This window comes from Labrus mixtus, chromosome 12 (assembly GCF_963584025.1).
Source record: "Labrus mixtus chromosome 12, fLabMix1.1, whole genome shotgun sequence".
Taxonomy (NCBI): domain Eukaryota; kingdom Metazoa; phylum Chordata; class Actinopteri; order Labriformes; family Labridae; genus Labrus; species Labrus mixtus.
Window position 1 is genome coordinate 6,225,703 of NC_083623.1, and position 21,181 is coordinate 6,246,883.

At 39.0% G+C, this 21,181-nt stretch overlaps 1 protein-coding gene across 1 annotated transcript; it reads left to right on the forward strand.

Annotated features, from left to right (window-relative positions):
- Window positions 1-607: 607 nt before the first annotated feature.
- rab10 (RAB10, member RAS oncogene family) lies at window positions 608-18,262 on the forward strand. Its single transcript, XM_061051693.1, has 6 exons — window positions 608-877; window positions 8,207-8,267; window positions 10,757-10,895; window positions 14,810-14,899; window positions 15,915-16,016; window positions 17,001-18,262. Exons 1-6 carry the CDS (start codon window positions 751-753, stop codon window positions 17,085-17,087), a joined length of 606 nt encoding a protein of 201 aa, XP_060907676.1. The 5' UTR covers window positions 608-750; the 3' UTR covers window positions 17,088-18,262.
- The last annotated feature ends 2,919 nt before the right edge of the window (window positions 18,263-21,181 follow it).

Below are 21,181 nucleotides of genomic sequence, written 5' to 3' on the forward strand. Positions count from 1 at the left end.
CCAATCACACTGGAGTTGCATAGGGAATTGACAGCCGTTGTGACCAATCAGAAGCGAGGAGTTTGACAGAAAGGGGCGGGGTTAAGGCGTGTCTGTGGAGCCTAGGGTGTCGCCGCGGTGGCTCCCATTCGAAGGCGACGGCGGTCGTCTATATTTCGGTTTCTAATCTCTCCCTGAAAAAAAAAAGAAAAAAAAGAAAAGAAGCGAAAGAGACAGCGAATTTGACTTTAACGTCCAGATTTTTTTTTAACAAAGTTCTTCTCGGTCGAGGTAGTGGAAGCAGAAGGGGTATGACGGGGTGTGCCGAGAATTTGAATTAGCTCACCGTTAGTTTGAAGAAAGAGAGAGAGAGAGAGAGAGATACTCGGAGAGAGAGAGAGAGAGCCGTTGAGAGAGAGAGTAGAGAGAGAGACAGGAGAGAGAGAGAGAGAGGAGCCATTTTGTCCCGACTGTGTGGGAGAAAAAGAAAGAGTGGAAAAGAGGAATCACACGGGAGGAAGATCCTATATTTTTTGCTTTCTGTTCTCATTGCTGTGAAGGGGGGGGGGAAACAATCCGGTTTGGGAATAACTAACATAACTTCTTGTCGGACACGGGTTTGTATTTTAGCACAGTTAGCTCACGAACCGCTAACAGGGGCAGCAGTCGGTCGAGCTGGCTTTAGGCTTCACATAGGCGTGTTTAGGTTACCATTTTTTTTTGTTTTTTTGTTGTTGTCTCTGCCTGGTTTGGTCACAAGCTGCTTTTTCAATGGCGAAGAAGACGTACGACTTGCTGTTCAAGCTGCTGCTGATCGGAGACTCGGGCGTGGGGAAGACCTGTGTGCTGTTCCGCTTCTCAGACGACGCCTTCAACACAACCTTCATCTCCACCATAGGTAAGAAGGAGAAGGAGAGCCAGGAGCTGTGGCCTCACACATACTGTTTGTTAAAAACCCTCCTTATCTGTGGAGAGGTTGACAGCTCGCCTCACTCTCCTGCAGCTGGACATATTTGTTCGTTTAGCCCCTCTGCAGGCCTACACACAGGTTAGCTGGAGAAGCTACTTGTGCAGCTTTATTATTATCTGTAACCTCTTTAACATCGGTTACAAAATGACTGTGACTTTAATAACAAAACGCCTTTATCATTTCAGGGGCAAGCCTGCCAGAAGTTGCTAGTATAACCGGTTTTAGGGAGTAGGGGAATTGCTGTCATGTCACTTGACCCAGTGGCTAATAAGCTACCAAAGGCTTGCTCTGGGGTAGGGTTAATATACAGGGCCGTACTGCTGTTACAAAAGCCCTACCTCTACACATAAGTGACAGACATTTCAATGCAAACATATATAACTTAACTTCCTCCCTAACTTTTTTTTTTTTCCTCCCTCTGACCTCTACGCATGCGTCCAGCATAACTTACTACAGGGATGGGCAACTTCACGTTCACAGCAAGGGGCCACATTCATTTAATTCTCACTGCCAGAGGGCCAAATTAAACAATTACAGTCAATTATGTGTCAAATTTAACTCAACATATACCAGTGATCAAATATTATTATGGACATATTTCTGGTTTTCATGATTTCATGGCAGATTTCATCATGTTTTCTTCATGTTTCCAATTAATTGATGTGTAAAAATTGACCTGAGGGCCACGTTGAGGGTTGATGGGGGCCGCCAGTTGCCCACCCCTGACTTACTATGTTACATATTAATTGGAAGGCAGTACTGGGGTACCTGTAATTTTGTACAGGTGGGCAGTTTCCCTCCTTGCCAAATTATTAAATTAAAGTCTTTGTGCTGTTTTAAAGATTTTATAGATTAAAATGTTAGCAACATCCAAATGTATGATTCTAATTGTTAAATACGAGGCTGTTTGAACAAAAGTAACATTGACTAAAGTTGAATAAAAGTGACAGAAACTGCAATTGGAAGGCAGTACTGAGGTACCGGTACCTGTAATTTTGTACATGTGGGCAGTTTCCCTCACTGACTTCTTCAAAGAAATCATAAACAATCCATCATGGTGGCATCATCAGCTTTTTTCCTCCCTCTGACCTCTACGCATGCGTCCAGCATAACTTACTATATTACATATTAATATAAACAGTCCCTGTTGTGAATTAACACTTCAAAGGTAACACATATCTTGATCTGTACAAAATGACAGTAAACCCCCCCAGAAAGCAGTGATAGAAAAACATTCAGAGACTTCACTAAAGTAAAACTAGCAGGACTGTAATGTATGTATTGTGAGTTCCACTCTTTAACATGAATTCATAAGCAATATAATTAAAATGCGAATCACACGATTAATTAGGTATATTATTAAATTAAAGTCTTTGTGCTGTTTTAAAGATTTTATAGATTAAAATGTTAGCAACATCCAAATGTATGATTTATAATTGTTAAATACGAGGCTGTTTGAACAAAAGTAACAGAAACTGCAATTGGAAGGCAGTACTGATGTACCTGTAATTTTGTACATGTGGGCAGTTTCCCTCACTGACTTCTTCAAAGAAATCATAAACAATCCATCATGGTGGCATCATCAGCTTTTTTCCTCCCTCTGACCTCTACGCATGCGTCCAGCATCACGCTCTCATGAGTCAGGTGTCAAACTATCTTGAGTCCTCTCACAGCCCAAGTGACGGATCCGTTTACTCCTGTTGCTTAAGATCAGTGCTGAGTAATAATGTAACATAAAACGCAAAGCTGAATGTTTTCAGTACACTGGCATTACATCCTCGATCTGTCGATTGAACTTTAGTTGAAGCCCAGCTTTAAGTGTGGACAACTCCTCTTGACTGTGTGCCTAAGAACACACCACCATAAAGGGCAACTGTGTTCCCACAGGCATCCAGGCCAGATTAGATTTGTTGAGGTACAGCATGCTGAACAATCACTGTGTTGCAAAGCTCGCTGTCACATGTAAATGTTTTTGTGTTTGTGGTTTGGCTGATGCTGAATTTTGTAATTAGCTGTTTGTGTTGTATTACACTGTGTTTCCTAGTAAGCATCTGTGTTGCCAAATTAATAACAAAATGATGGTGATTATGTTGGCTAATATTTACATTAAAGTTAATGATACGATGACAGAGCTCATCGGTTCAAGGGAAGGTTGTGTGATGATGGTCGAATACAGCGTGACAGGTTCTTCAGCAGTCAAAGCCAGTGACCTTTGCCTCTTTGCATAGGTACTTTCCCGGCCAAGTGTTTCATTCCCTGTTAGCTTTTACAGCAACTGCTGTATACTTATATGAAGTACATTTAACAAGTTATAAGTCAACCCTAAAGCAAATTTCAATATGCTGCAAAAGAACCTGTTTCACATTAGAGTAATGAGCTGGAGCTCTCTAACACTACTGATTGGGTATTCAAATCAACTTGCTGCGTTTGTCTAAATTATCCAAATACTGCTCTTGTGGATCTCAAACTCAAACAAAGTGGATATGTGATATTTTTCATACAGCTCCACCATCAGTTTCAGAGTTACTGAGCAACAATCTAGATATTGAAACACTTTTTGGGAACTCCTGATGTTGACACTAATCCGAAGAATTCAGCTCTGTTACAGTCCTGAGTTTTCTCTTCTTTATTTATGTTTTCAGCTTTATTGATGCCACGTTTCAACCACAAATCCATTTCTTTATTTCTGTCTATTGTTTATGATTTAATCTGTCTTAATGCAAATGTAAAATACTTAACGGACACATGGCAACATCAATATTTGCATTTGTTTCAATAGCTTATGGTAGTTAATGCAGTAAAAAAATGCATTACAGTACGATTATTAGATTTAAAGTGTGTTTCTCAGACCTACATTTACAACTAATATTAATCTAAAAGAATAATACTCCATGCAGGTCGTAATATCCTTTGAATTCTCAGAAATACCTCAAAGGCTACTAGTACACCGTTTTAAAAATCACTGATTTTAGTTTTTCACAATGACAAGGGACCAAGATGATGATAGTGTTTGAGCTGAAACTGTCAGCGGTTGTAATTAATGTCATCCAGTTGAGGAAGTGCTTCCTTGCGGTGTTTACCTGCCTCAGTTGGCCTAAAAACATGGCAGCACACCTGTGGTGGATTTGAGAGAGGCTGTCTGGTACATAAATAAGAAGTCAGAAAACCAATATACTTTTACTCATGTTGAGGTATTTGTTTAAAGGTTTTCAACAGAGATGTCCCCATAAAAACTACAATACGATCAACACTTCAGTATCTGCTTTGCCTTTGTTCTCCATCTCTATTCAAAACAAAGCAGCACACAGTGTGATAGACTGTAAAAACTTCAGATTACAATGAACACAATCTACCAGCACAATCATGTCAGTCCAACTTTTAAGTTCAGGAACCTTGACTGTTAGCAACATGTCCAACTATTGTGGTATTGAATTGTAGATAATGTATGTTTGGCAGGATTTCAGGACAAATGCTGGAGCCCTTTAATACCACGTTTATATTCTGCTTTAATCCCACACAGTAATATGTTTATTAATTGTGCGTTTTCACTCCATAGATTAGTCCGTCAATTTCTCTTTGGGCATATCAAATAATGAAAACGGGCAGACGTACACATCACAATTTTCTATACGTTTAGATAACTTGTTTTGTCAGACCAATTGAGTCCAAGACAAATTTCCCCAAGGGCACAATAAAGTGTATCGTATCGTATCAATGGCTGAAAATGATTAATTTGCCAATGTACAAAACATAAAATAATCGTCATTGAGGGGCTCAAATTGGATACGTTTTTTGTCTTAATTCTTAAAGAATTCCTTAATGATCAATCAGCTGTCAAATGAATAGCTTTTAAATTTATTTTTAGATCAACTCATTTACTTATCAAGTTGTTGTTAGGCTGTAATTATATATAATTAGCGGCCGGCTGCACTGCCATAGAGGAGCGAATGCCCCAGAAAATAGTCACAGTTTAGAGGCTGTAATCACAATTTGAACTTTTTTTAGTTAAAAAATTACTCAAACAGAATTATTATTAATTGTTTCTGTTCCATGGGATATAAACCCAGCTTTTCTTGTTCCATGATCAGCTGTGTCATATTTCTTTCTGTCATTTTTGTGCTAAAAAGTGGTTAATATTTTTGCTTGGAGTACTGTTTGTTTAGTCAACGAAACAAACCCCTGAGGTAGATCCATCATAGCGCTGATGACGTGCAGCAAGTACAAAACGTACAGGATAACTATAATCCAAAATCAAAGCTTGCATAAATCCAACACTTCACCTTATAAGAAGCCTGAGACATAAACAGTTACAGCCCTCATAGTCTGAGCTGGAAAGTCCAGGAGAGTAACAGAGGTTTGTAAAGAACCAGCAGAACCAGGACGTGTGAAACAAGAGTGTGTTCTTCCTCTCTGACACAGCACTCATACCTTTAGAGACACACATACACAGCTGCTCCTCAAAATACCCCCACCGGAAAAACCCCCCTCTCTCTCGCTCTCATCAGCTTCTCATTTCCAATCACTCTCTCCGTCCTTTCTCCTTGTAAATGAGAGGTTATGCATAAATGAAGTGCTGAATATGCATGATGTTGTGATCTGAAATCCCTTTCTCAACAAAACGCCATGAATTTTGCATGGAAACTGGCGACTGGCTGCAGTGGAATTCATACTTGTGGAAGGAATGGTTCCTCTGGGATGGAAAGCAGATCGGGTCCGGCCATAAACCATGTACTCCCTCTTTTTTAAAGCGTCCAATTCAACTTTTGACTGTTATAGAAAGTGTCATTCTCCTCCGGATAAGTGGCCCCATTTTTCCAGTGATTGGCTTTGTGTGTGATTACACAACACACATATTTTCTTGACAACTTGCCAGAGAACCTCATCAGGGAAACATTTTTTTTACTCATCACTTGGAACACACAAATATTATGTCATCCCTGTGGAGTCTGATCCTTTTTTTGATTTCAAGATGAACATTTTGGAGCTTTTTGTGCCTTTTATTGGAGAGGACAGTGGAAATGGAGCCACAGGTCGGATTCGAACCGGGGTCGCCCCCTTACTGTAGTCTGTACATTGGGCGCGCAAACTAACCACTAAACCACCAGCGCCCCAAGTCTGATCTTTGAGAGACGTATCATTTTAACTGTCAAACTGAAACCTCAATCCCTTCATATCTTTGTTTCATCAACAATATTAAAAAGGTGACTCTGTTGTTGGTTTGGAGGTGTTTGTAAACGTAGTAAGCTCGTCTCCACAATCCCCCTTGTCTCTTTTTTGTTAGCTGACTATACATCTTTCTGTCATTCCCTCCCTCCCTCCCTCCCTCCCTCTGGGGAGTGCATAATATCCAGTGAGTCACACCTTGGCAGCCTGTGTTTCATTATTATATGACTGCCCCACCTAGAGAGCACAGCTGTTTCTTTGACTTTTTAACCATCCACAGTTTCTGGCCAGAGCCGAACCGACGGCTCACGATTAAAGTCGAAAACACGGGCCAAAATGTTTCAGTATGAGTCACCCCTTTTTCAACGTGGCCTCCTTTGGGGCTTTGACAATGAGTATTATGAACCTGATTAACATTATTTGTTGTAGTTTCACTTTTGTACCTTGTTTTTTTCTTTCTTTATCGCTCTTGCTAAAAGAAAGTAAAATTCCCTGTTATGTCTTCCTAGGTTTGAAAATTATTGTTTTCATTATGTTTCTAATACATTTTCAAACAAACAACAGAAAAGGGATTTGCAGCTCTTTAGGTAATCGAGTTATATTGGAATATCTTTGACTTTGGGACTGAAAGTCAGAAACAAAAAAGTTGAATACACTGGAAAATGTTAATTGTAATTTTTCCTTTTTATTCAAAATGTTTTTATCAAAAATATTAACTTATTCTACAAAGATATATTAAACATAATTAGCTTAGCATAAGGGTTAATTTTCCTAGTCCTGGAATTTGTTGAGTTTCAGTACATATTTGAATAAAAGTACATCACAGACTTGGGGAGGGACAAAGTATCGATACCTAAAGCAATATATTATCGTCCTGACTCTTGTGGTACAATTATCTAAATGCTGGATCAAATTATTGATATTTTAGTTTTTTGTTTTTTTTAAATGGTGCTCTAAAGAGATTTCCCTGGCAATTTGACCAACTGCAACTGTTCACAGTGATGTTAAAAACTTAAATAATTATAACAAATTACAAGATGAACAGACATTAATCGGCCAAAGATGAAGCTGACAGCGGGATCACTGAAGAAGACAACAGGATAATGTCAGGGGTGAAAAGAAGTTAAAGGATAAAGACCTGATAAGAAACCAAACACCAACTTGCCTGGAATAGAAACATTAATCCTGCACTTTCACCTTTTAGGGGCCTTTTACATTCTTCAGTTAATCAGATATGGTGATGCATCCTTTTGTTATTGCTGTCATTGTATTAAGTATCGCAGAATCACTGTATTGTGAAGTAAAAGCTGTCGTGAGCCACGTATTGCATATCTTATCATGTTGAGTTACCCTGCGACTCCCACTTGTAGCATAGACCTGCTTTTACTGGTGTCGTGTAAAAGTTTTGTTGTGATTTCACTCTCCCTCTAATACACAAAGAAGTTCAGTTTATAATTCAAAGCACAGTGTCCTTATATTTAAAGTAATTTAATAAAACCAAGATAGACATTTCTTAAAGTCTAAGTAAGTTAGTTTCCACTTTGAGAAACATGCACGCATGAAAGCAGAGTTCTCTCTGACCACAGTTTAGCCTCTCCCTGCACTGTAAATCTTTTCCAACCACAAATGAAACCCTGAAGGCATAAACATTGGATATGACTAATACACTTTAAATATGTGCAATATCATGTTTCTAACCAACCGCGTGTCCGCACAGGTTTTTACAGTGACAAGGTCATATCAGTACATTTCAACTCGTTCTCAGCTTTCATGTCTGGACCTGAATTCTCTCGGTAACCTGGTTCTTTTGTGCGTCTGTGCCCATTGTTGCACGGCTGCTCATCCCACAGTCGTGTGCTGATAGGCTCAAGGTCTGGGCATGACACTGCAGAATCAGGAAGAGATACTGTTATTGTCTGTGTGATGAGAAAACTTGTGACTCCCTCATAAATGTCCGTCTTGTGTCTTTTGGTGATATCTCCTTTTTCTCCTCCTTTTTATTTACGTCAGCTGTTATTTTTCTGCTCATCTGCACCTTTAATTGTCTGTACTTTGTGTGCTTTTGTTGATTGTTGTCTTCTTTTTGTGTTACAGGAATAGACTTCAAGATCAAAACTGTTGAATTACAAGGAAAGAAGATCAAACTACAGATCTGGTGAGTGAATGAAATGTTTAAAAAGTTACTTTGTAGTTTGTTTCCCAACTTGACATAAAGAGGTACCGGGCTGTAAAATACACCAATGCTTTAAAAAAGATGTCTTTCCATTCATTTGTCCTCTGCTGATGGGTTGTTACATCATAGGGAAACATCTGTTTGACATGCCTCCCTCAAGCCCAGAAAAATGTTAGAACAGGAAATGGTCATCAGTCCATCAGGAGCTTTGCTGCAGGGTTATTGTTGTAGTCCAAAACAGCCGACTTTCTCAAACGAAATTTTGAGAAAAATATTTTCTGCACCAAAAAAAACATGGTTTAGGTTTAAAGGTGAGAGTTTAGGAGGTTGCATATTGGACTAAAACTTGCAAGCATTTCATAAAATTCCTTAAATGTTAAGCTGATTTATGAATTCATTATTTGGTATGACCTGAAATGATCTAATGGCTTTGTCAACATCAAAGCAATCCTTTTTTTCTGAGGTACATTTTTGCCTTTATTGGATAGTACAGCTGAAGAGAGAGAGGAAATGTTGGGTGGAGAGAGTGAGGGACGACACGCAGCAATGGGGCCGAGTTTGGATTTGAACCCGCGGCCTGCAGAGAGGACTATAGCCTCTGCTGTCAGGGCGCGACATAACCGCTAGGCTATCCGGCACCCCCAACATGCCAATCCTCAACACAAAGATATTCAATGAACTATCATAAAAGACAAGCCGAAATGGCAAACATTCACACATGCAATGCTGAAACAATTACAGTTTGGCAATGTGAGTTTCAAAATAAAACTGGGTATAAAGAATGAGATAATTAGTGTTGTTGTGGTAGAATAAATTCTGAGTGTTTTTGAATGTGAAAGATGATAAATGTGCTGAGAACGTCTCACAATTGTTGGTCAAATTTCCCAAGGTCTGAAGACAAAACTGTTATTGATAAAGCAGCATTTTTAAGATAAAGAGAACAGCTCCTCAGCAGAAAGGAGATTACTCCTTCAAGGCCAATTACAAATCATATCCAGAGGAAGAGACACATCTACACACTCTTCTATGTGAGTGTCTTACAGTTCTATCAGAGGCTCTATAATACATCGGCTGGTTTACAGAAATAAACACATTTTCTGTAAACCTTTGCACTGTGGGTTTGTAATTGGCACGTCTTACTTTAATTAACAAATAAATGATCAATAATTTAGGTAGCATCCTTTGATTAATTGTCGAAGCTCGTTAGCCATTCTGTTGAATTTTTAAAAGTAGTTACGTCGTGTTTGTCTCTGTTTTAATCTTTGTAGCACCAGAACTTCCCCTAAAAGACTTAAATGCCAAATTCGTGCTCAACCTCATTTTTTTCCCAGTTTTCATTTACTTAATTAATGAATGTCATCTGTAATTTACTAGTTTGTACAAGCTTTATTAGAGCCTGTTCTCCAGACTGCACACATGCAATTCTATCCAGGATACGTCTCACATCATTTAGCTTCTCACATCATTTAGCTTCAGAATAAGGTTTCTGGCACTCAGCCATGATTCTGACCGGATCTGAAACTCGATCATATTCATCCTGATACTGTCCATTAAACCTCCTCTGTGTCTGGATGTATCTCGGCCTCACTCCAATTCACATTTTCTCCTTTTCCCGTCCAAGCACATTATGTCTGTGTTTAATCTTCACTGTTTCAACCCGAGCACCCGGAGATGTTTTCATGTTCACCAGATCAATAAAATCCTACTTTTCAACCAGCTATTATTTCAACGTCATAGTGAAACAACTATTCTAAACGTAGGTGCTCTTGCTCCTGGGCTTTCGCTCTTCCTCTTTATCAACACTGATAAATACGTGTTGGCAGGGTTTCCCCTGATAGGCAAAAGTCACGACTGACACTGTTTGCCTGAAGTGGAATTTAACCCTCAGCAGGTTCAACTTTTAATGCTCACAACAACAATGTTTTTCAAATTAAATTTGGCATCAAATGAGATATTCTTCCTGCTCTGAGTAAGAACTGAGCTCATGGCACATTCAATGTTTTCATAATTTTTATCAGCCCCTTTTTTGACCAGCACAGGAATGTCATCACAATGATATTGACTGATTTCTAAACGAAAACTTGCCTGAAGCTGATAGAAATTATTCATTTTACTGTTGGGAGTAAGCATGCCTTGCACAGATAAGACATTTTATTTATAAGCTAAATATGACAATGCAACAGACTCTATTGAGCCAAGAAAGCAATTTAAATGTTTAACATTTGTTGCTGATATGTGTTGTGTGATTTGTCGATGAAAGTGACGAGTCCCAGCATGTTGTGAAGTAATCATCGAGTCACTGCTGTAGACAAACGTCTCTGTGAAACCTGCTGATACTTTCGTTCAATTAATGTTTTGATTAAGTGAAAATCGGAGTTAACTGATGTTATGTTCTTTCTCTGAAGAATCGGCTTGGACTCAAAACAAGATAAAAAATAAAAATAACCTGTTTGTTTTTGTTTGCATTTTAGGGACACAGCGGGCCAGGAACGGTTCCACACCATCACCACCTCCTACTACAGAGGAGCCATGGGCATCATGTTGGTCTACGACATCACCAACGCCAAGAGCTTCGAAAACATCAGCAAATGGCTGCGCAACATTGACGAGGTAAACGACACACACTCACACACTCTGGTTTATGTTTCCTGGGTCTGATGTTATGAGGATGTGTGCGTGAATGTCGAGTGTCGGCACTCCCTTTTTTTCATGCACTGCTTATTGTTGGCATATTGACAGAGTGACATCAATAGTGTGAGGGAACGCAGCCAGCTTTGCTAACTAGCTGGATGATGAGTGTGCAGTGAGCTTTGCAGCAGGCGTGTGTGACTAAACTACAACAGATGAACCAGATGTCTGTGTGCATCTGGCTCATTGCAGGAGAACAGGAGGTTGTGTTGTTTTTACAACCTACATTAGTTTAATCTCCAGTAAACAATAGCAGCTGATAAACTCAACCTGCCCAGTCACATTTAAATTGTTGTTGTTCAATAAAAGCCACATATCAATAATCAGAAAGATTAATCTTGAATTCAGACCATGAGTAATGAGTAAATGAGATTTTATTTGATATAAAAGTGTAAACATTTTATGTGTTGTCCAACTCCTTAGGAAGCTTTATATTCAAAATCATGCAAAAACCAGCCTTTCATTTACTCTCAAGTTACAGTTTGTATAGTTAGACAAATTACCTGTATTAGTAAACCAGTGTACTGGAAGGGCTCCCATGTGCATTATGGGTAGCTGAAAGAGAGGCTATAAGAGGACTGATGACACAGTGATTCACAGTTTGATCTGAGGCCGTGCAGGGTGTCATAATCTGATAAACATACTCACTCATCAATGCCATATATATATTACTTGTGCTTTATTCTTTAAGTCAGTTTAGTGTGTGTAACAAACCACATTAATCTGCTCATCTTACTCTCTTACCTAAACACACACACATTCCTTCACCTCTTCTCTGTTGATACACCCAAGCTTTGTTTTTTTGTGTGTTTCTGCTCTTTTGACAATGTTCCTCAGCTCATTAAGAAGCTCTGTTAATGTTGACTACATATTGAAAAGCTTCATTTGATATTTGGTTATCACATCAGGTGATCTACTCAAGTTTCAAAACTTGAAATTAAAATTTTGGCTTCCCGTTGCGCTTGTTTTTGTCCAAGAAATTTGTCATGTGTGGTAAATGTGTAAAAGTGTTTCTTGTTATATTTTGACCAAATGACTGAGTGTCAGATCTCCATAGTTATCTGATTCTTCCTGGGTTGCTTCACGTCTTATAGCGGGAGTCTTACAGTACTTTATTCTATCCCACAGCTGCTCTCCACGTTTTCTGTCTGTAATACTTTCACATAAAACAAAGTATGATTGTCAAAAACATCAATAATTGGTTGTTTTCAGCACCACTTATCAGGTATTTGTTGGCCTTTTGGGCCTTTTATCAGACAGGACAGCTGAAGAGAGACAGGAAGTTTTGGGAGGAGAGAGTGGGGGATGACATGCAGCGAAGCACCGAGGTCGGATTAGAACCCACGGCCGCTGTGATGAGGACTATAACCTCTGTACATGGGGCCCGCTATCTGGCTCATCTGATACCTATTGTTTTAACAAATCAGTCTATGTTAGTGTTACAATACACGAGATAACACAATAGAAAACAAGTCCTGAAATGCAACATCTTCTTTAAGCCTTCACCTACAGACTGCCAGCTGGGAGCTCCACCCACTGCCCCCAATTTTTCATTTTTCACCCCCAGAAAAATGCTACTAATGTTGTCTTCACTTTTATTAACAGTACGTCAAATGTAGTCATATGTTCAGTGATCTCTTCTGTACCAGCACTGTGTGCAGGTTGTAAGTTTTGCTGCCCTGGAGTTAACTTTTTGTTGCGGTGTTATCGAAACGGATATCGAGATTGTTTTGTTTTTATTGTTATCATATCAAAGTCTGGAAGAATGGCTCCTAAAGCCAGATACTTCATATAGTAGTAAGGTAATTATAAGATAAATATTATCATGAGGTGATTATGAGATAAATCAGACGAGCTGTCGGCTCACCTTTTGGTTGAAGTAGAAAGATCTTTGTGGAGAGTTCTTGCTGTCTCTTAGCTTCTACCTCTCCACTGTGTTGTTTCTTTGTATTGAACTTTGATTTGTGTTTTGTTCTTCCATCAAACCAGTTATTCTTCTATGTGTGTAATCTTCTGGATCTGTGCCAGCCATCAAACACATCACATAAATAACCCACATGATCCGTCTGTTATCTCTGGCTGCACAGTCCAATGTAATAATCTGTCACCTGATCAGTGTGAAGGTGTTGCACATTAAATGAAGCCGATTAGGTGAGACTGCCTGGCTCTGGGTTTAGTCTGGAACGTTTTCTTGTAATTTTCTCTCACCCTCGGTGTTAAAGAGCTTTGAGTCCGGTCGAGGAAAGGAAACACAATGAATTTCCTGCACACTAAGAACTCTCCCCTGCTGATGTCGAAGCGGGTTGTTGATTTCACAGAGGGCTAATAGGACACAGGGAATTCTGTTCCTTGGAGAGTGGCATGCTTGTAGTATGATCAGTGTTGTTTACTGACCTTTTGTTAAGTTTGTGAAAAGGAAAACCAATAAGCCACTACTTTCACAATCAAATAATCATGTTTTTATACAACATTGGAAAACAATCCCTTGTTCAGGTTCTCAAAAATGATTTGATTTGCACTTTATTTGGTTAGGAAGACCTCATCGAGACCAAATCTTTTCACTCGGGGAGTCCTGGAAGGGAGTTAATCAAACAATCATACTTTATGTTATTTGGGTAATTTTTTCAGCCTTTAAATCAAAAGCTACTTAAGAGTGCCGGATAGCCTAGTGCTTATGTCGCGCAACCCATGTACAGACGCAATAGTCCTCATCACAGCGGCCTTGGGTTCGAATCCGGCCTCGGCCCTTTGCTGCATGTCATTCCCCTCTCTCTCCTCCCAACATGACCATTCTCTCTTCAGCTGCCCTACCTAATAATGTCAAAAAGGCCCAAAAAATAACTTCAAAAACAACATACTGTCTCCAGCCCTGTGACAGCGGCTGACACTCTCACACAGAGAAGTCAAGAGACAACAGGTGAAGAGGGAGCAGGTGGAGCGACATGTTTCTTCATAGACTTTATAAATTAGCTTGTTGCTGGTTATTGTATGTTAAGTCGGCAGGTCCAGCCCTGTGATTGTAACTTCTAATTAAGAGAAAGCTCAATGTCTTCAGCTGCCTGTGTTCCCACAATACTTCACTGTGTGAGCTGCAGGTGTATCTGTTCATTGTGAACAATCTGCTGCACATCCACACCATAAATGGTCCGTATAGGTAGCCACAGCATTAACCAACAGCTGTCTAATTTTAGCTAACCGTATTGATTTATGTTTTACTTAATTTGACTCCTTATAATCCTCCATTTTTTTTGGAAGAAATAGCTATCCCTATTTTTATCAAAATTTGTATTAAAATGTATCCCTAAATGACTTGATAAGAATACAGAGTTATTGTACAAGAGTTAGTTAAGTCGCGCCCCATGTACGGAGGCTGAAGTCCTCAAGCAGGCGTTCAAGTCCGACCTGTGACTTAATTTCAACATGTCATTCCCTCTCTCTCTCTCTTTCTCTCCTGGTTTTCCATTGTCCTATCCAAAACAAATATTTAAAAGTTTTACAAACCAATTCTGGCTTTCTTTAAATAGACAGATGCAATGAGTTCTGTATGCAAAGTGCCAAACTAAATACAAAGACTTGAGTTGTTTCTCTGCTCCCTGCAGAATCTTTGAAAACATCCTGCTTACTTCCTCTGTATCTGTTTCTATGTGTGTGTGTCTGTATGTGTGTTTCAGTGTGGTTGACTGATAGACCGGCTTGTGGGAACTTGTTACAGAAGTGACCGTTTCAGAAAAAAACAAAACATGCACCTGTAGCGTGGAACAAAACCTATCTACACAGCCGTGTGTGATGTAACTGTGAAACGTAAAGTAATCATCTTTTATCTGAATCTTTTTCAGCATGCAAATGAAGACGTGGAGAGGATGCTGCTAGGCAACAAGTGTGACATGGAGGACAAGAGGGTTGTCCCAAAAGCCAAGGGAGAGCAGGTGAGATGGTGCAGTCTACCACAGTATACGCTGAACGCCGTTGATGCTGATTGGCTGAGTTGTAGACTTTCAGTTCATAAAAACACTTTGACTTGATAAGTTACATTTCAGTCCTGTTGTTTTTACTTGAATGGACTGAAAACACATTTAAAATACACGGAACAGAACCAGAAGTTGGGCCAGAAACTAGAGAAGTGGGGATTTTAAAGTAATGAATTTCCATTCAAATTAAAATGATAAAGAAAAATCTGTCAGACTAAATAGAGTTTTTAAAAAAGGAGATCAGGCTCGAGTCACCTGGCAGTAAAGGTAATACTCTCGATTTTCAGTGACCACATTTCTCTTTCGTTTATGTAGCGTAGTTTTGTGGCTAACGGGGAACAACCACAGGCATATTCCACATATTAAATTTCACTTTTGATTTTGATTAAATGTGACCATGCAAACAGTCATTTTTTATAACCATGCTGAAATAAAGTCAAGAGTGCAACGCTTTTAAGTAGGATTTTTATTTTTCCTCTATGTGGATGCACCTTGTCCAGATGTGGACGAGTATTTTTCCCCCTCTGGTGTGAGTGACTGTGGGGACTCCTCAGTGATGTCACTTCCTCATCATGACCTTTGTTTAAACCTCAGATTCTGTCACTGTACAATAAAACCTTTAGTAAAGCTGCTCCCATCTTTCATTGGGGATAAATCTACCTCTCCAGTAGTGGAAACATCTTTAGTAGTGTGTGCAGTTCCTTTAAGAATCTGTGTCTCATTTTACCAGAGGGAACGAAGCACTGACAGGTCCATCTGCAGATTTTGCAACATCAGATCCAGATCTGCGTACTCATACAAACACACACCTGCCTCACTAGAATGGAAGTGTGTGTGTGTGTGTGTGTGTGTGTGTGTGTGTGTGTGTGGGGATACCTGATCTGTGTCCTGCGCTGAGGATCAGTCACTTTATTTTTGGACCGGAGCTTCTTCAGCTGAACTCTTCGTTCTGACTCTGATTTCTCCTCCACAGATCGCAAGGGAGCACGGCATTAGGTTTTTTGAGACGAGTGCTAAGGCCAACATCAACATCGAGAAGGCTTTCCTCACGTTAGCAGAAGACATCCTGAGAAAGGTGTGTACACTTTTCATTTAGTAGACTGAACTTCAATATGTGCGTTCAATAAAGGATGCAGCTTGACACTTTGATATGTTTCACTTTGTCATGGCATCATGATTAAACACTTTTTGAAAAGTACATCCCAATCACTTTGATGTCAAAACAACAACACTCATTTCAAGCTGGACAACTGGAGATAACTTTACTGTGTATGGTACTAAGTCAAAAAGCAAACTTTTCTGTTTTGGTTGTGTTACAGCAGTAACTATTATGTGAAAAGATGTACAGTTAACGTATCTGACTTTTTGCTTCACTAACGCTGTTGGAACAAAATCTACCAAACAGTCAGTTTACATGATGTAGAAAAAAATAAAAAAAACTCGACTGATTGTGTAAGTCCGACTAAAACTGGACCGTTACATTTTAATTAAACAAATTAGTCCAACTGAGGTTTCAAACTCATCATTGTGACCTGTATGGATCTGTATGCTGGACCTCGCTGGGCAGCACAGTGTTTTATTTACAGTTCACTTATTGGTCTCTCCTTACCTGACTACTCTTCTGTCTATTAACTAGTGAAGCCTTTCAATATGATCTCAAAACTGGATTACTTTGACAATACTGAGGTTTAGGACTGAACGGGGAAAGAACTGCTTTCAGAGTTGCAGCACCCATAACTACTGAGGGAATTAACTAACTGTTTGAAGATGTGAAATCATTGAAACAGACATTTTTGCCATGCCATTATTTTAAACTGTTTTATATTTGATTTGTTTTTATTTGTATAGCTGCAGGGCATCCCTGGAACAGAGACCACGGTCTCAGTGGTTCCTCACTGCTAAAATATAGGATACATAAAATGATAAAAATCTCTATTCTATACATGCCCTGAATATAGCCAGTATTAAACACATTTTCGTGCCTTTGTGTTTAACAGAGGATGATTTAGTTAAGTTTCATGTGACTTACTAAGTCATATTTTTGTGTTTTCTCTGCCAGACGCCTGTAAAAGAGCCCAACAGTGAAAACGTCGACATCAGCGGTGGAAGTGGAGTCCCAGGCTGGAAGAGCAAGTGCTGCAGTTGAACTACTCCTCTGTTTCACTCACACTAACGCACACACACACACATGCACACAGACACACACATGCACACACACTCTGACACATACTCTCTCTCTCTCTCTAACTGCTAACTCTAACTCTCTCTCTCGCTCTCTAACCTGTCTCATGAGTTTTCTTGCACACTGACACTCTCTGTCTGTCTCTTTATCAGAATAAAAACAATAAACCACTTCACTCGTCTAACCCCCCCTCCCTCCCTCCCTCCCTCCCTCCCTCCCTCCCTCCCTTCCCTTTTCTCCTCCCACACACCCACCCATATTCTTCCAATCCTTCCATCTGATGATCATTTTTATTTCTGATAAAAAGAGAAATCCAGTCACGTTTCTTGTCATTTGTTTTAAAGGTTGTAAAAAAAAAAAAAAGAAAAACAGAAAAAAAAAAAGAAAAGACAAGCTCATATTTTTAATATTTCCTTTGCCTGAGCTCACCTTGTTGGACAGCCTCACCGAACCCTTAAACCCCCCCCCCCCCCCCTCCCCCTCCCATCCCCCACCCCCATCCCCACCCCAGCCACAGCACTCACCTTCAAGTGGGAGGAAATCAAACTCAAAGAAAATCAAAGAAAAAAGACAAATGTAGGATTAACATTTTGTACACTTTAGTGGGGTTTCTGTTGTCTAACCGTATTGGGTCATTTACAATTTGTTACCAAGTGACAGAGGCGTGGCTAGCTCCTTTTGTATGTGGGGGTTTATTTTGTCCTGTGCCTTATATGGAAGACAGGGGCGGGGCTGTGTGGTGGGCGGAGCCACATCCACCCAATGAAATTACAGTTTAATATTCGGTCGGCTCAGGCTCCCGATGTCGAGGAAGCTGAGCCGAAGCAGAAGCGTTTGAATTTCTCCTCCAGCCAAGAGAATGGCATTATACAGTATGTCCTGTTTATTGATGTTTTATTTTTATCTGTATGATTTATTTTACTTTCATTTTTTTTTCTTTTATTTTTTTCCCTCTTTGGGTTTTTTTTGTTTTGTTTTTTGTTTTTTTTTCCTGCATGCAGATTTCTGTGGGTTGGAAGCGTTTCTGTAACGTTGTGTAACGTTTGCCACTGGGTAACTGTGGGCGGGAGGTACAGAAGTTCTCTTTGGAAATTCAAACAGTTTTGCAGATCCATTAAAAATAAGCTTGTTTAAGTTAACTTGTTTTGTCCTCAATGATGTTCAGTGTGGAGTTTCATGTCTCTGTCCACGTTCCCTTTGGCTTTACATCTCAGAGATTCATAACGAGTAGGATTCAGGACGTTTTTCTACACTCAGACTGCAACCCCTAGTGCTCAATTATCTTTTGAAAATCATTCAGATTATTTAGAAGAATTAAAAAAGGTTGTGGTTTATTTTTGTTTGTACTGACAATTTTCCCCTAAAAAATAAAAAAACACATAGTTACACATTATAAACACTGCAGGCAAGAATAGATAAAGAAGAAAAGAAAAACAGGAATCACCATTTTTTTCTAATAAATTGGTGATGCTTATCAAGAGTAGTGTGCAGGATTCTTTCTTTTCAGTGTGACAATGTGATGTCCTACTCACCTACTTCATTTTTTTCATGCTTAGTAGTTTTGGTCACTTTAGGGTCGTTGAATCTTGGAGAACAGAGTTAAGGGAGCAATTCTTAGCTGGCTGCAATCTCTAACTTCACCACTAGAGGGCCCCCAATCCAACACACTGCGTCTTTAACGACCAGTTATTTATAATGAGAATATCTCAGCAAGAAAAGGGTCTAAGAAGGTAGAAATTCAAATGGTCAAAATATGTTGTTAGGCTGCAGCTAATGCTTCTGTCACTGACGACATTATTTCTTATTAATAATGTGAGAAAACTTCTCACTCGTTTTTGTTTTAAGACTCCAAAGTCAGCATAAGTTGATCAAAAAGTGAAGTTGCAGAATGTGAGAAAATTCAAGACCATGAACAATAAGCTTAACAAAATATAGGTTTACCATCTTTACAGATATTAAAGTCACACGAGAGATCTCAAATGTTTTTCAGTCCCCACTTTTCATTGGATCTAGTGTCTGATTAAACCCTGGTGTGAGGTTAAACTCAGAAATCAGTTAATCTATTTAGAAAGAGACCTTTCACTGTCCTGTGATGTCACAGTCTGGACAAATAATCAACTGGAAAACCAAACCGTCCGCCTCAGGAACATTTTCCCATATCTCATAAATAATCCATCCTCTGATCCAAATTCCACTCAAGTCATGATTTTATGACACACTTTCACTGTGGAATAGTAACACAAAAAGACTAAAATCACTAGAGGCACGATTTTCAAATTTTACCAGACACTTTTAAGATATACCAGTACTTCTTTTGTTCACCCACTGAACTTTGTGACCTGGTTGGTTGAGATTCAGCTGAATTAAAGGCAAAGTAAGGCGAATTTATTTCTATAGAACATTTCAGCAACAAGGCATCAAAAGCATCATGACAAATAGAACAAGAAACATGAAAAATTATGCTTCAGAGATCAAATAATTACAGCAAAAAAAGAAGCTCAGAGCAAGACAATAGTAAAAAAAATAAGTTATAGTGCAGTGGTATATAGTTAAATGTATGTTACGTTAACTTAATTTAATAAAAGGCAGATGTGAACAGGTGAGGCAGCTACTCAGAGAGAAGGGTTATACATAAACAAGGATGTAAAATTGATATTTTGATTTAAAAAAAAATGCATTTAGTTGCTTTGCTGTTTGACCACATTTTAATTTAAAACACTAAAGTACATGTCTTCTTTGCTCTGTAAACAGCGTTTAGTTTACTTTATTTAGTTGAAGTACTTTGGGGTCTTTTAAACCTTGCTGCTCACTGGAGAGAGAAGTGTTTTCTCTTCTGTATCACTACGGCTGTGTGGCGCCCCCTGGTGGCCACAGGGTGTAACACCAGCTGCAAGTCATCACGCAGTTTGGTTGCTGCTGAGGGGCATTCATCCTCAAAAAGACCTTCTAAAAAAAAGAAGCAAATCCTAAAAACGTGCATCACATCTGAAGTATGTTTTATTATTAAGGTTAAAATATTGCTCACTTGGACCTTTAAACCCAAATCTGCACTTTTTAAGAGTCCCATGGGGTCGTTTAATTTAAATTTAATAATCAGTCCATGTCCAGATGTTTGAGATTTACAGGCTTAGATAAAAAACCTCACTTTTTCTTTGGGAGGACAGACCCACCCTAAAGAAAAATAAACAGATTTAACATCACAGCAGCCTATGGGGACACATATATACACGTCAGAGTCAGGCTCTTTATTTATTTATAACATCATGGGGATGATAAATATTGTATAGTGTTACAGTTTAGGGAATATTAAATCCATAAACTGATGAATGTAGTCAGAGGCACAGCTGTGGACCATCACGTGTGGGAATCATAAGAACACAATGTTACACGACACTTAGATCAAAATGTTGACCTTTATTTTTCATTAATCACACCAGTAATGATGAAGTGTGTTCCTGTAATTGAACATGTAATGTAACAAAACTGCTAGTTATTTATTTTCCACTTGTTATTTTTGGTATTCAAACTTGATATTTTAGTTTATCTAATATCAGACATCTTAGTTATAAGACACAGGGGAGTCTGTATTGAACTTTTAGACACTTTAGAATTCAGCTTCCTCTCTTGAAGCTCTAGTTGTCGAATAGTTCAGATACAAAATATTAACAACACAGCTCCATCTTAAGAACTTCAAAGATATTTTCACCTACATCCTCACAACAGCAAGCATACATTACATTATTATATTCACTGACACTGAAAAGACAAATAGACTTTTGGTTGTGTTAACTGCATATTTGAAATTTCTATGGTTTTAGTAAATGTTAAGGCTCCTTCTTTTTAATTAAATATCAATCTGAGCCCATTATATAATAATAATCTAAAATATCGGATATAAGATATACATTAATAATCCTGTGAGGGGAAATTTGACATGCTACACACACAGGCACAATAAGTATCCTATGGACAGGCACTGACAGAGAGATGTGAGAGTGAGGTGTTGGATGCCTTTTTCATTGGCAGTACTCAGGAAGAGAACCGGCATCTCTCCAGCT

Bases quoted from the DNA above. Each gene is read 5' to 3' on its own strand.
- rab10 (XM_061051693.1), top strand. From the start codon at position 751: ATGGCGAAGAAGACGTACGACTTGCTGTTCAAGCTGCTGCTGATCGGA. The intron at 878-8,206 runs GTAAGAAGGAGA...TTTGTGTTACAG, and splicing joins AACCTTCATCTCCACCATAG to GAATAGACTTCAAGATCAAA. The intron at 14,900-15,914 runs GTGAGATGGTGC...TCTCCTCCACAG, and splicing joins CAAAAGCCAAGGGAGAGCAG to ATCGCAAGGGAGCACGGCAT.